The 13,963-nt window shown below is 36.0% G+C and overlaps 1 protein-coding gene across 3 annotated transcripts in view; it reads left to right on the top strand.

The window, feature by feature from the left end:
- DYNC2H1 (dynein cytoplasmic 2 heavy chain 1) overlaps nucleotides 1-13,963 on the top strand; it is a 362,922-nt gene that overhangs the window by 97,061 nt on the left and 251,898 nt on the right. For 2 of the 3 annotated variants that reach the window (XM_081541771.1, XM_081541772.1), the window contains exons 42-47: nucleotides 986-1,245; nucleotides 2,611-2,857; nucleotides 3,995-4,146; nucleotides 5,423-5,567; nucleotides 8,077-8,179; nucleotides 8,722-8,889. In XM_081541771.1, the coding sequence (XP_081397897.1) occupies nucleotides 986-1,245; nucleotides 2,611-2,857; nucleotides 3,995-4,146; nucleotides 5,423-5,567; nucleotides 8,077-8,179; nucleotides 8,722-8,889 (1,075 nt within the window). The remainder of the gene's footprint in view (nucleotides 1-985; nucleotides 1,246-2,610; nucleotides 2,858-3,994; nucleotides 4,147-5,422; nucleotides 5,568-8,076; nucleotides 8,180-8,721; nucleotides 8,890-13,963) is intronic. The other variant, XM_081541773.1, reaches the window with a different exon arrangement.

Genomic DNA, 13,963 nt, shown 5'->3' with positions numbered 1-13,963 from the left:
TGATTCATGTTGAGGTTTGACAGAAAACAAAATCCTGTAAAGCAATTATCCTTCAATTAAACAATAAATAAAAAATTATGAAAGATTTTTTAATAGGCTAAAGTCTGGACTATATTTTTTGTTAGATATTTTTGTACCTTCTTAGCTATATGAATAAATATAGTTATTTTATTCATTTTAATCTTAAAGTAGCATATTTTTAATCATTTTTTTAACCAGAAGAGTTTTCCAGTTACAGATGCTTAGATGGAGCAATCATTATAGATCTTTTCTTTATTTAACGCAAAAGTCATTTCAGCTACATTGTTTATAAAGCCAAATTCTACATATTAAGGAATTTCTTCCTATTGACCTCCCTTGAAATAATTGAATGCATATTCATTTGGGTTGGTTCCAATATTATGTTTCTGCATTTTTGTCATTTTGTTTCATTGATACCACACTTTTTTACTTTCTCTGTTGTGTTTTTCTCTCCGTAGCCCATCGGTTGCCTCTGTTGCCAGATGCTTTTCATTGTTACCACTCAGTGTCTTATTGTACAGAACAAAAGTCAGTGAAGGTGTTGAGTAGCATCAGGGTTAACTGTCTGCTATGTATCTGTATAGATGGCAGTTTTTGAAAGAGGAACCGGTAGAGAGCAGTAGTGCTAACAGTGGAATGGACAGTTACACTGGAAATGACGGGTCTAGGAGTCCTGCATTGTGTAATGTGTAATTTAGTTTTCATAAGAACTCAATTGGAAGCTGAATATGTTTATTCAATATATGTGTGGACTAGATGAATTTTATTATTTGCTTAAATGATCATTTAGAGGATAATATGTGAGATAAAATGTTATTATAATTATTAAGGATATTTAGTAAGTTTAGTGCATGTAAACTTTTTTAAGAAATAAGATGATTCTCTTCGGAGCATTTAAAGAATTAAAATTTCACATATTCTGTTTGGAGTATATGAAAATCTTTCTTAACTTTTTTTTCTTAAGGTTTTTAATTGGGCACGTGAATCTCCTCCAGACCCTCACAAACCACTGGACACCTACTATGACTCAAGTAGAGGACGATTAGCGTCTTATGTGCTGAAGAAGCCAGAAAACTTGACTGCTGATGATTTCAGCAATAGCCAAACTCTTCCAGTCATTCAGACTCCTGACATGCAGCGAGGTCTAGACTATTTCAAACCTTGGTTGAGTCCTGATACTAAGCAGCCATTTATTCTTGTTGGACCAGAAGGATGTGGCAAAGGGTAAGAGCAGAAAAATAATAATCAAGATGCCTGTAGTGGATTTATGCATCTCTCCTGTTCTAAAATGATTTAATAGATTTTGTTACATGTTTTTGGTTCAAGTAGCAGGTACATTTTCATGAAGGACTCTTTATTGTCACTGTTTGTAAAAATAATATTACTATAGAGAAAAATATGTCCTTTTTTTCCTGCCAAGTTATGTGTTTTCTGATGAAATAAGAGAAATCTGAGAAGATATCCTTAAAAAAATATGTGCATACAATCACAACAAAATGATTAGTGCATGTGAACATTTTTTGGATGGCATCACCGACTCAATGGATATGCTGCTGCTGCTGCTAAGTCGCTTCAGTCGTGTCCGACTCTTCATGACCCCATGGACTGCAGCCTACCAGGCCCCTCCGTCCATGGGATTCTCCAGGCAAGAGTACTGGAGTGGGTTGCCATTGTCTTCTCCCAATGGATATGAGTTTGAGTAAACTCCGGGAGTTGGTAATGGATAGGGAAGCCTGGCTTGCTGCAGTCCATGGGGTTGCAAAGAGTCAGACATGACTGAGTGACTGAACTCAACTGAACTGAACTGAGCATTTTTTTAGAAGTAAGGTGATTCTCTTTGGAGCATTTACTTTAAAGAATTAAAATTTCACATATTCTAGAGTATATGAAAATCTATCACTATTTTTTGGTATACTTTTTATGTATACATAAATAGTTTTTATGTATACTTTTTCAAACTAAAGTATTTTTTGTGAACCTTGAATTTTTTTTTTTTTTGCTGAGTCTCAAGAATGCCTTAAAATATGAATTTATTTATTTTTTCAGTCTGAAACTTAGAAATCTAGTTTAGTAGCTATGGATAGTTGTAGAAATCTTATCTATTGTTACTACTTTTTCCTTAAACAACATTGTAAATAATTTAGAAATGGAAATATTTAAAATTAGAAATCTTGGGGGCTTCCCTGGTGGCTTACTGGTAAAGAATGCATCTGCCAGTGCTGGAGACATAGGTTCAATCCCTGGTCCGGGAAGATTCCACATGCCGCAGAGCAACTTAGCCTGTGTGCCCCCACTATTGAACCTGTGCTCTGGAGCCTGGGATCCACACCTACTAAGCCTATGTGCCGCAGCTGCTGAGTCTGTGCATCCTCGAGTCTGTGCTCAGCAACGAGAAGCCCCCACAAAGAGAAGCCCACAAACCGCAACTAGAGTAGTCCCTGCTTGCTGCAACTAGAGAAAAGGACGTGCAGCAGTGAAGACCCAGCACAGCCAAAAATAAATACGTAATGAATAATAGAAATTGTGTATTGAATATGAAGAGTATTTCTTTGGTTGCATTTATGAAGTCAAGTGTGTTGTCTTTCACAGGATGCTACTCAGGTATGCGTTTTCCCACCTCCGGTCTACTCACATTGCTACGGTTCACTGTAGCACACAGACTACTTCCCGGCATCTTCTGCAGAAGCTGAGCCAGACTTGCATGGTCATCAGCACTAATACTGGCCGTGTGTATCGACCCAAAGACTGTGAGAGGCTGGTTCTGTACTTAAAGGACATCAACCTGCCCCGGCTGGACAAGTGGGGGACCAGCACTCTGATAGCTTTCCTGCAGCAGGTGTGTATTAGCGCTTGAAGTGTTTTGGTATAATTGGAGACAATTTAATTTCATTAACTTTCCTTATAGATAGAAAATCTGCTTCCCTTCTTAGGACCAGTTTTGTCTATCATGTGTTGTGGAAATTAAATTCCCAAAGCACCTTATTCCTGTCCCAGGGCTACTTTCTTTGATCTTCCTACATCTAGAAATTAGTACTACATCGAGATGCTATTTCAAAAGAATGAAAACAGCCTTTACCCTATGCTGTTTACCTGCCCTTTATTCCTAAAAAATTAACCTGAGAATGGTGTTAGAGTTGGGGAAGCTTGGCTTTATTCTTCTACATATGCACTCTTCCAAAAACAGTTATATTCATATTGCCTCAGTCATTGTGGAAGGTTTTCTTTATGTGATTTATATCATACTGGGAACTCTAAATTCTAAGTTAGAGCTTGATATACAGCTTCACATTTTACTTTTTAATGTAACTGCTGAATATATTAAAACATGTATAGAAAAAACCCAAACTGTTCTCCTTATGTTTTTCCCAGTTTTTCACTTTTTTTGATAATTGCTGGTAGATTTATATTGATAGTATGTTCTAGACTTTAATTTATATTAATAGTATGATCTGGACTTTAATATTTATTTTGAAAAGCATTTGAAAAGTGAGCGTAGTTCAGCTAACATTAATTGAACACAGAGCCTTTTTTAAATTAAAAAAAAATTTTATTGGATCATATTTGATTTACATGCTGTGTTAGTTTCTGCTGTGCATTAGTGAATCTGCTATATATAATATATCTACTCTTTTTTATATCCTTTTCTCATATAGGTCTTTAAAGAGTATTGAGAAGACTTTCCTGTGCTAGGCAGTAGATCCTTGTTATCTATTTTGTATGTATATAGTGTGTATATGTCAATTCCAACATCCAGTGTATCCCACCACCTAGCCAGTAACCATAAATTTGTTTTTGACATTGAACACAGAATCTTGAACAGTATTGTTTTTAATGAAATAAGAAATTAAAGTATATTTCAGTCAAATTTTTGAGTTAGAGGATGATTTCATTCAGAAACAATTGTTTTATGCAAAATATCTTAGATTATAAAATCTTAAGCATAAAACATTTAAACGTATTTATTTTTAAATAGGTACTGACATATCAAGGATTTTATGATGAAAATTTGGAATGGGTTGGTTTAGAAAATATTCAAATTGTGGCTTCTATGTCAGCTGGAGGAAGACTGGGAAGACATAAGCTTACTACCAGATTTACTTCTATTGTTCGTCTCTGTGCTGTAGAGTATGTATCATTGTATTAAAATTTTGTTGTTGATGTAGAGAGACATCTTATATATTGCATTTTATGAAAGTCTTAATGATATTACTTCAAAATGTAGAATATAAAAATAGTCCAACTTAAGCTCTGATATTATTTTTTTCCTACCCTTCCTAAACTGTAAGCAGTAATTTAGGGTGACAAAGGCTTTATTAATCAATGCTTCTTATGTAATAGAAATAAACAGAACTAATTTGTATGGTCTCTAAATGTCAGTGTCAGGAATCTGGTGAGTTTTAGGCTTAACTGTTTTATGGGTTATATAAAGCAAAAATACAATCAAATTTTATGAAGATAACTAAAAAGAATTTATATCTGAGCAAGGTAGAGTTAGGTCATTTAGTGTCCTATAATATTAATCCTGATTTAGTAACTAAACAACAACAACAGATATTAATCCTGTTACACCCATTCATCTCCACAGCCCATGATTGTTACATGAACTGGAATTTTATGACATTGTATCCTTGGTTATATTTTGCTTTACAAAACTTTTTTTTTGAATAACTTTACTGAGGTATAACTTACATGCTGTAACACTTATCCATATATATTCTAGTAAATTTATACAATTGTGCAGCCATCACCACAGTACTGTTTTAGGTTTTTCTTTCTTTTGGCCACAGCACATGACATGTGGGATCTTATTTCCTGGCCAGGGATTGAACCTGAGCCCATCTGCGGTCAAAGTGTGGAGTCTTAACCCTGGAGCACCAGCAAAGTCCCCCAGACCTTGTTTCTATGCTATTATGCCAGACTGCTCCCATCCATTAACATTCTTCTTTTAGAAACGTTACAGCCACCAATTAAGCTGTGTTGAATAGATTTTGGTTTGGGAGGAAAGGTTGATTTTATTTGATGCTTTCTACTTCCGTAGTTCTAAGGTGGATTACTGCTCTTTGTACAGACTATACTTAATTGAAAATGCTTTTTCTTAAGCACACTTTTCCTCTGGTCCTTTCCAAAAATCAGTGGTCTTTTAAACAATTATATTTTTAAGTAATTTCATTAGAATCCTCTTAGAATCCTTAGTATTTGACAACAGATAATTAGGGATCTGATTGAGTGGTAGTAAGAATAAGGACTGTGAGCCTGGCTTAAGCCCTTGAGTAAACCTTGAAGGTATCTATGCCTCACGGTTTGAAAACCACACAGTTTGGAAACCACTTCTATACCTTAACATTAAAATAATAATTTCGAATATTTATTTCAATTTCTTATATGCTTTTTTTTTTTTTAGTTACCCAGAAAGAGAGCAATTACAGACAATTTATGGAGCATATTTGGAACCAGTTCTACATAAAAATCTGAAGAATCATTCTATTTGGGGTTCTTCTTCAAAAATTTATATCTTAGCAGGATCCATGGTACAAGTGTATGAACAGGTATATATTCACTTATATTGTAGTTTTCATGACTGTCGGCATCACTTCCAAAGGGCTGCCTATAATCCTAATCTGTGTGGATGCTCAGGCTTTATTCTCCTGTCATTTATACTTTTCTCCTAGAGAGTGATTAACTCTCTTGAGGATAGATGTGTGTGTACCTGATGCACTATCATATCTTCTGGCACAGTTTCTAATAGACACCCAACAAATACTGAACAAACAAATCAGTGGCTAAGTGGTTATCCTGCTTTGAGCTCAGATTTAGCATATTTACAATGGAGTTTGTTTTCTTTCCAAAACTAGATCTTCTCCTGACTTCTGTCAGTTTCTATTTTCCAGGATTCAAACCTGAGAGTAATTGTTGATGTTTATTTCTTTCCTTCTGTCTGTGAGGAAATGTTTAAAATACTCTGATAAAGTAGGATGATACTTGAAAATAGGCATTAAGGATGCAGAAGATATTTATTGAGTACCTTCTCTTTCCAGTGCTGGTCCTAAGGATACAAAGATAACTGAGTCACTTTTCCTTGAAAGTGCACACTCTAATGAGGGACCTGATCATATAAATAAAACTATTAATATGGTAGAGTAAGTATATCAGGCGCTTCTCAGGTGGCGCATTGGTAAAGAATCCACCTGCCAATGCAGGAGACACAAGAGACGTGAGGTTGATCCCTGGATCGAGAAGACTCCCTGCAGTAGGAAATGGCAGCCCAGTCCAGCATTCTTGCTTGAAAAATCCCATGGACAGAGGAGCCTGGCAGGCTACAGTCCATGGGGCCACAAAGAGTCGGACACAACTGAGCAACTGAGTGCACAATATGTGTATCGATAGTGATACGTACCAGTTACAGAGACAGCATCAAAGAGGGAGAGAATAACTTGGTTGTGTGTTGGTTTTTAAGAAGAGATGAAATGTGGTCTAAGTTTTGAAAAATGAAGAGAAATTCACAAAGTGACCTAAGATTAAAGAGGGTCTTTCAGGGTAAAGGGAATAGCTTGTGAAAGTTATGAAAGTGTTTGTGGAAGATGCTTTCTATAGTATTAGAGTAGAAGTACGTGAATGCTCCATTGCTTCATTTGTGTCTGACTTTTTGTGATCCCATGGACTGTAGCCCACCAGGCTCCTCTGTCCATGAAATTCTCCAGGCAAGGATACTGGAGTGGGTTGCCATGCCCTCCTCCAGGGGCTCTTCCTGACCCAGGAATTGAACTTGAGTCTCTTATATCTCCTGCATTGGCAGGCAGATTCTTTACCACTAGCTCCACATAGAAAGCCCAGAGTAGGAGTGAGGAAAGATAAAACTGTGTTTTTCTAAATTAATTCATATGTTAGACAATCAGGGCCAGAGTAAGAGCAATCTGTAGGGAGGAGAGTGCAGGCCATACGCTCTTTGCTTATATATGACTTGTGGCACTTTAATTTGTTCAAAGTTCAATGACCTCTTGAACATAAGATAGCTCTGTCGGTCCTGCTGTTATAAAGTGGGTCTGTCTTACACCCATGAGCACCTTGGAATTATAGCTCCCATTTTATAGTTAGGTTGGCTTTCCTTTGGCATCTTGTCCCGTCACTTCATGGCAAATAGATGGGGAAACAATGGAAGCAGTGACAGACTTTATTTTCTTGGGCTCTAAGATCACTTCAGGTGGTGACTGCAACCATGAAATTAAAAAGACGCTTGCTGCTTGGAAGAAAAACTGTGAAAAAACTAGACAGCATATTAAAAAGCAGAGACATTACTTTGCCAAAAAAGGTCCATATAGTCAAAGCTGTGTTTTTTCCAGTAGTCATGTATGGATGTGAGAATTGAACTATAAAGAAAGCTGAGCACCTAAGAATTGATGCTTTTGAACTGTGGTGTTGGAGAGACTCTTGAGAGTGCCTTGGACTGCAAGGAGATCCAACCAGTCCATCCTAAAGGAGATCAGTCCTGAATATTCATTGGAAGGACTGATGCTGAAGCTGAAACTCCAATACTTTGGCCACCTAATGTGAAGAACTGACTCATTGGAAAAGACCGTGATGCTAGGAAAGATTGAAGGCAGGAGGAGAAGGGGTTGACAGAGGATGAGATGGTTGGATGGCATCATTGACTTGATGGGCATGTGTTTGAGTAAGCTCCGGGAGTTGGTGATGGACAGGGAAACCTGGCCTTCTGCAGTCCGTGGGGTCGCAAAGAGACAGACATGACTGAGTGACTGAACTCAATTGGCTTTCCTTGAATTCCTTTCTTTAGGAGGACTCTTTAACTTTTTACTTTGTTTTCTTGCGCGGACAACCTTTTATCATCTTATTGAAGTTTATGAGCAACCTATCTTAGATAATGTTTTTTAAGTGCATAAAATATAGTATACAAGATAACTAAGGAAATCAGTAATGTTGAAATACGATTCCACTCACTGGTAGAAACTGACATTCCTGTAAATTTAAAGTGATTGAAAAATTTACATCATGATTATAAATTTAAAAGAATAGGACAGATCATTTGCCTTGTTTTTTCAGGTGCGAGCCAAATTTACAGTTGATGATTATAGTCATTATTTCTTTACTCCTTGCATCCTTACCCAGTGGGTTCTTGGCTTATTCAGATATGATTTAGAAGGAGGTAAGTTTTGCTTTTATGATTTCAAATCGCTTATCTTTCTTTAGAATGTCATAGTGTGTCTCTCTGTGTGTATTTATGCTGTGTATTATATTTGTAATAGATAAATGAGTATTGTAATGATAGTATTTTAAAAATTATAGTTGAAATGTTGATATTAAATTTAAACATGATACGAAAATTGTAATATTTTAGTACACTTCCTTTTCTAAACTATAATTGTCACTATTAAAACTTGATTTGAGAAAAAATGTAATCATTATTCTTTATAGCCAAAACAAGTTTAATATGCTTTTAGGGATTGATTTTTTTTATTAAACTACTAGAGATAATAGTGTTTAACATATCCTTTAAATAAGAAAGTTTACCTACTCGTTGACAAAAATGAATTTTAACTCTTTTCCCCTTTTTTTTCTGTTTATCTGATGCCAAAATTATGGTATGTATATTCTCATTCTCTAATTCTTCCTAACATTATGTTGAAATAGCCCATTTTTAAATCATTTGAATTTTACTGTAATTAAAGAAAATTTTGTCTCTTTTAGGATCCTCAAACCATCCTCTAGATTACGTATTAGAAATTGTAGCATATGAAGCACGGCGCTTATTTCGTGACAAAATTGTTGGTGCAAAGGAACTTCATTTATTTGACAGCATTTTATCATCAGTGTTTCAAGGAGATTGGGGCTCAGATGTACTAGATAATATGGCAGGTAATATAGTTACAGAGTTTTTGTAAATATATAAATGTTATGAGAACTTTCAAATTATTTTTGTTTCTGATAGTATGATTTCATATGTCTAAACAAATCAAAACTTTGGATAATTTACATAGGTATTATTGAGTCACTTTACTGTGGAGTAAAAATTAATACAACATTGTAGATCAACTATACTTCAGTAAAATAAATTAAAATGAAAAGCCCTAAAACCTTGGATAATTTTAATGTTTTAACCATAAGAAGTTGCTTTGTCTTTTTTGCTAGATTTCAGTAGTTATTTTCCAGACAAAATAATGTTGGTAATTTTTTTCTTGGAAACAGTTGCTCAGACTGCAGTGTTTTATTTTTGCAATTCAAAATTCTATTTCCTGAAGGACTTTTACTAATAAAAATAACCATATATGTGTGATACTTAAAAGGTCATAGTGAAGATCCATATTTAATTATAACGAACTTTCATTTGAGAATAATGGCAGTTCTCATTCCTGTCTCTACTGTTAGTGTCATTAGCACAGAAGATGTGCCCCATTAGCAGCTTCACCCATGGTTATGATAAACAAAGCATAGCACCAACTGTTACTGCTTAATGACCAGTTTGTGTTATGAAAATGCTGTGGGAGTGATGCATGTGATAGGAAAATCAACATGGTGAAAAGGACTTTGACAGAAGAAGACTATCATTTGAATCTATTCCATAATAAAACTGCTTTTAAGCTACAAAATGAGTTTCTGTTGTATTAGAGTGTAAAGCTAGGCTTCAAAAATATTACATATAGTACATTATATTGTATCTTTGTGGATTTGATATTGGTTTCAGGATCATAATGACATAAGTGAAGGGGAATCTTAAAGAAGAAAAGGATGTTAAGATTGATAGAAGGAATTTTCTAGGTGCTTCTTGAGTTTTAGAATAACGTAATAAGACAGTATGAAATGCTAAGAGGAGCCTGATAATAGTTCAGAGTTGACTTGATTTTGAGTGAGGTTTTATGTGATTGTGTCCTGTAGCTTTCATGGCTTAGCATGGAGAACTTTTGTTCTCAAATACTACTTTTCTCAATCAAAAAACTGAGTTAATAGTGTCTCTTCCTGCAAAGAAAATGATATATCCTTTGGACGTTAGATAGTATTAGTGTGTTATCTGAATTCTCTAGAGTTTGTATCTTTTAGAGTCTCATGTAGGACTCAATATATAATGTCTTTTCTTAGTATTTTACTTTAAATGCAGGGTTGTATTTTTTAAAAAAACAGACTTGATATCTGTTAGATCTTGGCAAATAGGATTTTCACATAGTAGAATATTAATTTATTGAGAAAAATTTAATTTTAGATACTTAAAAATGAACTAGATACATTCTGAATATATTTGGGATAAATGCTGGAATTTAGGGGTATAGCAGATTAGAGACTAATTCCTTTTTTGAGGAAATTATTTGGAAATTTTTAAAAATAATTTTTATTTTGAGATAATTGTAGATTCACACACAGTTATAAGAACTAATAGAGAGAGAGAGAGAATGTGAACGTCTTACTTGTTTTTCTGCAGTGGTAGTGTCTGACAAAATTATAGTACAGTGTCACAAGCAGGGTATTGACATTGGTACAGTTAAAATGGATCAGCTCCTCTCCCATCCCCTGGAAACCACCCATCTTTTCTGTATTTAATTTTGCCATTTCAAGTATCCTACTTGTCATTCGGGATAATTCTCTGGAGATATATGCAGACTCTCAGGCGTTTCAGTGGTTTATTCTTTTTTATTGCTGAGTAGGCATTTTGAAATGCTACCATTTCTTTCACTGTTTACTTGTTGAAGGGCATCTGAGTTGTTTTTGGTGCTTGGCTCTTAGGTGGAAAGCTGCTATAGCCATTTATGTACAGGCTTTCTGTGGGCTTTTTCGTTTCTCTGAGATAAATGCTCAGGAATGCAGTTGCAGTGTTGAATGGTACTCGTTTGCTCAATGAAAAGATAACACAGCTGCTGCACTGTTTTCTGGAGTGGCTGTGTTTCAGTGTGTATTCCCGTCCGCAGTGGGTGAGTGGTCCGGTGGCCCCACAGCCTTGCCATCGCTGGGCGGCACCACTCGTTTCTGTTCTGGCCATTCTGATAAGTGTGTGTTGATGTGTCTGGTGGTTTTGCTTTGTGTCTTGAGAATGAAGCCGTTTAGTGAGGCTGAGCGTCTATTGTCTTCTGTATGTCCTCTTCAGTGAAATGGCTCTGTGTCCTTTGCCATTAGAATGTGGATTCTAATGGGATTTTTTTTTTAAAATATTGAGTTTTTAGAGTTCATTATGTATTTTAATTTGTATTGTATTTTAGTCACAAGCATGTGATTAGCAAATATATTCTCCCACTCTGTAGCTTGTATTTTCATCTTTTTTTTAAAAATTATTTATCTATTTTTTAACTTTACAATATTGTATTTGTTTGCCATACATTGACATGAATCCACCATGGGTGTACATGTGTTCCCCTTCCAGAACTCCCCTCCCATCTCCCTCCCTATCCCATCCCTCTGGGTCATCCCGGTGCACCAGCCCCAAGCACCCTGTATCATGCATCGAACCTGGACTGGCGATTCGTTTCACATATGATAATTTACATGCTTCAATGCCATTCTCCCATATCATCCCGCCCTCGCCCTCTCCCATAGAGTCCAAAAGATGTCCTATACATCTGTGTCTCTTTCACTGTCTCACATACAGGGTTATCTTTACCGATTGACTAAATACCATATATATGTGTTAGTATACTGTATTGGTGTTTTTCTTTCTGGCTTACTTCACTCTGTATAATAGGCTCCAGTTTCATCCACCTCATTAGAACTGATTCGAATGTATTTTTTTTTTAATGGCTGAGTAATATTCCATTGTGTATATGTACCACAGCTTCCTTATCCATTCGTCTGCTGATGGACATCTAGGCTGCTTCCATGTCCTGGCTATTATAAACAGCGCTGCGATGAACATTGGGGTACACGTGTCTCGTTCAATTCTGGTTTCCTTGGTGTGTATGCCCAGCAGTGGGATTGCTGGGTCATATGGCAGTTCTATTTCCAGTTTTTTGAGGAATCTCCACACTGTTCTCCATAGTGGCTGTACTAGTTTGCATTGCTACCAACAGTGTAAGAGGGTTCCCTTTTCTCCACACCCTCTTCAGCATTTATTGCTTGTAGACTTTTGGATAGCAGCCATTCTGACTGGCGTGAAATGGTACTCATTGTGGTTTTGATTTTCATTTCTCTGATAATGAGTGATGTTGAGCATCTTTTCATGTGTTTGTTAGCCATGTGTATTCATCTTCTTAATAGAGTCTTTTATAGATAAAAAAGTTTTAATTTTATGAAGCTCAATTTATTAATTTTTTAACGGTTTTTTTGGTGTCAAGCTTAAGAACTAGGTGTAGTCCTAGATTTTGAAGACTTTCCTGTACCGTTTTTCCCTAAAGATTTTATAGTTTTATATTTTAAATCAGTGATCCAGTTTGAGTGACTTTCTCTGTAAGGAGTGAGACTTGGGTCAGAGTTCATTTCTTTGCCTATGGTTGTCCACTTGTTCCAGCACTGTTTGTTGAGTAGGCTACCTTTCTGCCTTGAATTGCTTTTGCACATTTTTCAAAAATTAGTTGTATAAGTCTGTTCCTGGGTTCTCAGTTCTGTTCCGTGATGTATGTCAGTCTTTCTGCCAATAACATAGTTTTGATTGCTGTAGCTTAGTCTTAAAATTCAATTGACCATTTCCTTATTTATTCTTCCTTTCTCAGAATCATTCTAGATATTTCAGTTCCCTTGCCTTTCCATATAATTTTTAGAATAATTTGTGTTGCGGATTGTGGTAGGAATTGTATTTGTTCTGTATATTGGTTTTGGGAAAAATTGACCTCTTTATTATGTTGATTTTTCTAATCCATGGACATAATATATTTATTCATTTATTTACTCTGCTTTCGTTAGTATTGTATAATTTTCAGCCTATGTCTTATAACATATTTGTTAGATTAACACATAAGATTTTAATTTTCTTGAGCAGATTGCAGAAAACAGAGTTGTATCTTGAACTTGCCTTGTAGCTCAGTCAATAAAGAATCTGCCTGCAATTCGTGAGACCCAGGTTTGATCCCTGGGTCAGGAAGATCCCTTGGAGAAGGAAATGGCAACCCACTCCAGTATTCTTGCCTGGAGAATCCGATGGACAGAGGAGCCTGGCAGGCTACAGTCCATGGGGTCACAAAGAGTCGGACACGACTTAGCGACTAAGCTGTACACAAGCTGTGGCTTAAAGAATGACTGTATTAAGTGGAGAAGGGAGGAAGGGCATTCTAGACAAAGGGAAAAGAATATGCAAAGCATCAAAGGTTTGAGAAAACTGCAGTATGTAGTGGGATGCAGAGGAAGATAAGAGATTCAAGCAGTCGGTGGAGCCAAACTGTAGCCAGATTGCCTTGATCAGGAAAACTTTTCACGGCAGGGGGCAGCTGTACGCGATCCTGCAGTGCAGCGGCGCTCTCAGAGTTTGCTGTGTTTGTTACTCTAGTAGCAGTGAGGATACGTTTGATGGGGCAGAGGCTTGTGGCAGGGATATGAGTTAGGAGCGTGCTCTTATAGTTGAGAAATGATGAGATGAAGATAATGAGTTGTTTTTTACATGTGTTTGAATGGTTTTCAAGTGTCTTTTGGGAGTCTACATAAAGTTTATCCTTTCTGTGAGGGGAGAAATTAGGTTTGTCTTATTCATTACTCATTTCTAACAAAGTACAGTGTTTAAATACAGGTCTGTGATAGATACGTGTTTAATGAATGAATGCGTGAGTTATATGTCTGTTAAGCAGTTGGAAACACTGGACTAGACTAGAGCTGGGAGACCTGCCTATAGATCATGAATCAGATTTTGGTATACATTTAGAAAGTTGATAATTTAATATACAGAATAAGATTAAATAATTCCAAGGAAGTATTTATTGTAGAATTAAAGCATAACAAGCTGACTTGCGATCCCAATGAAAATAAAAAATATGAGTGATAAGTGGACAGCTGAAAAGGAATAGTGGTAGTGACTTGATGAGCCCAG

The sequence above is a fragment of the Giraffa tippelskirchi genome, chromosome 11, assembly GCF_054371585.1.
Source record: "Giraffa tippelskirchi isolate mGirTip1 chromosome 11, T2T-mGirTip1v1.2.pri, whole genome shotgun sequence".
Lineage (NCBI taxonomy): Eukaryota > Metazoa > Chordata > Mammalia > Artiodactyla > Giraffidae > Giraffa > Giraffa tippelskirchi.
This window is presented reverse-complemented; position numbering and strand designations above follow the sequence as displayed.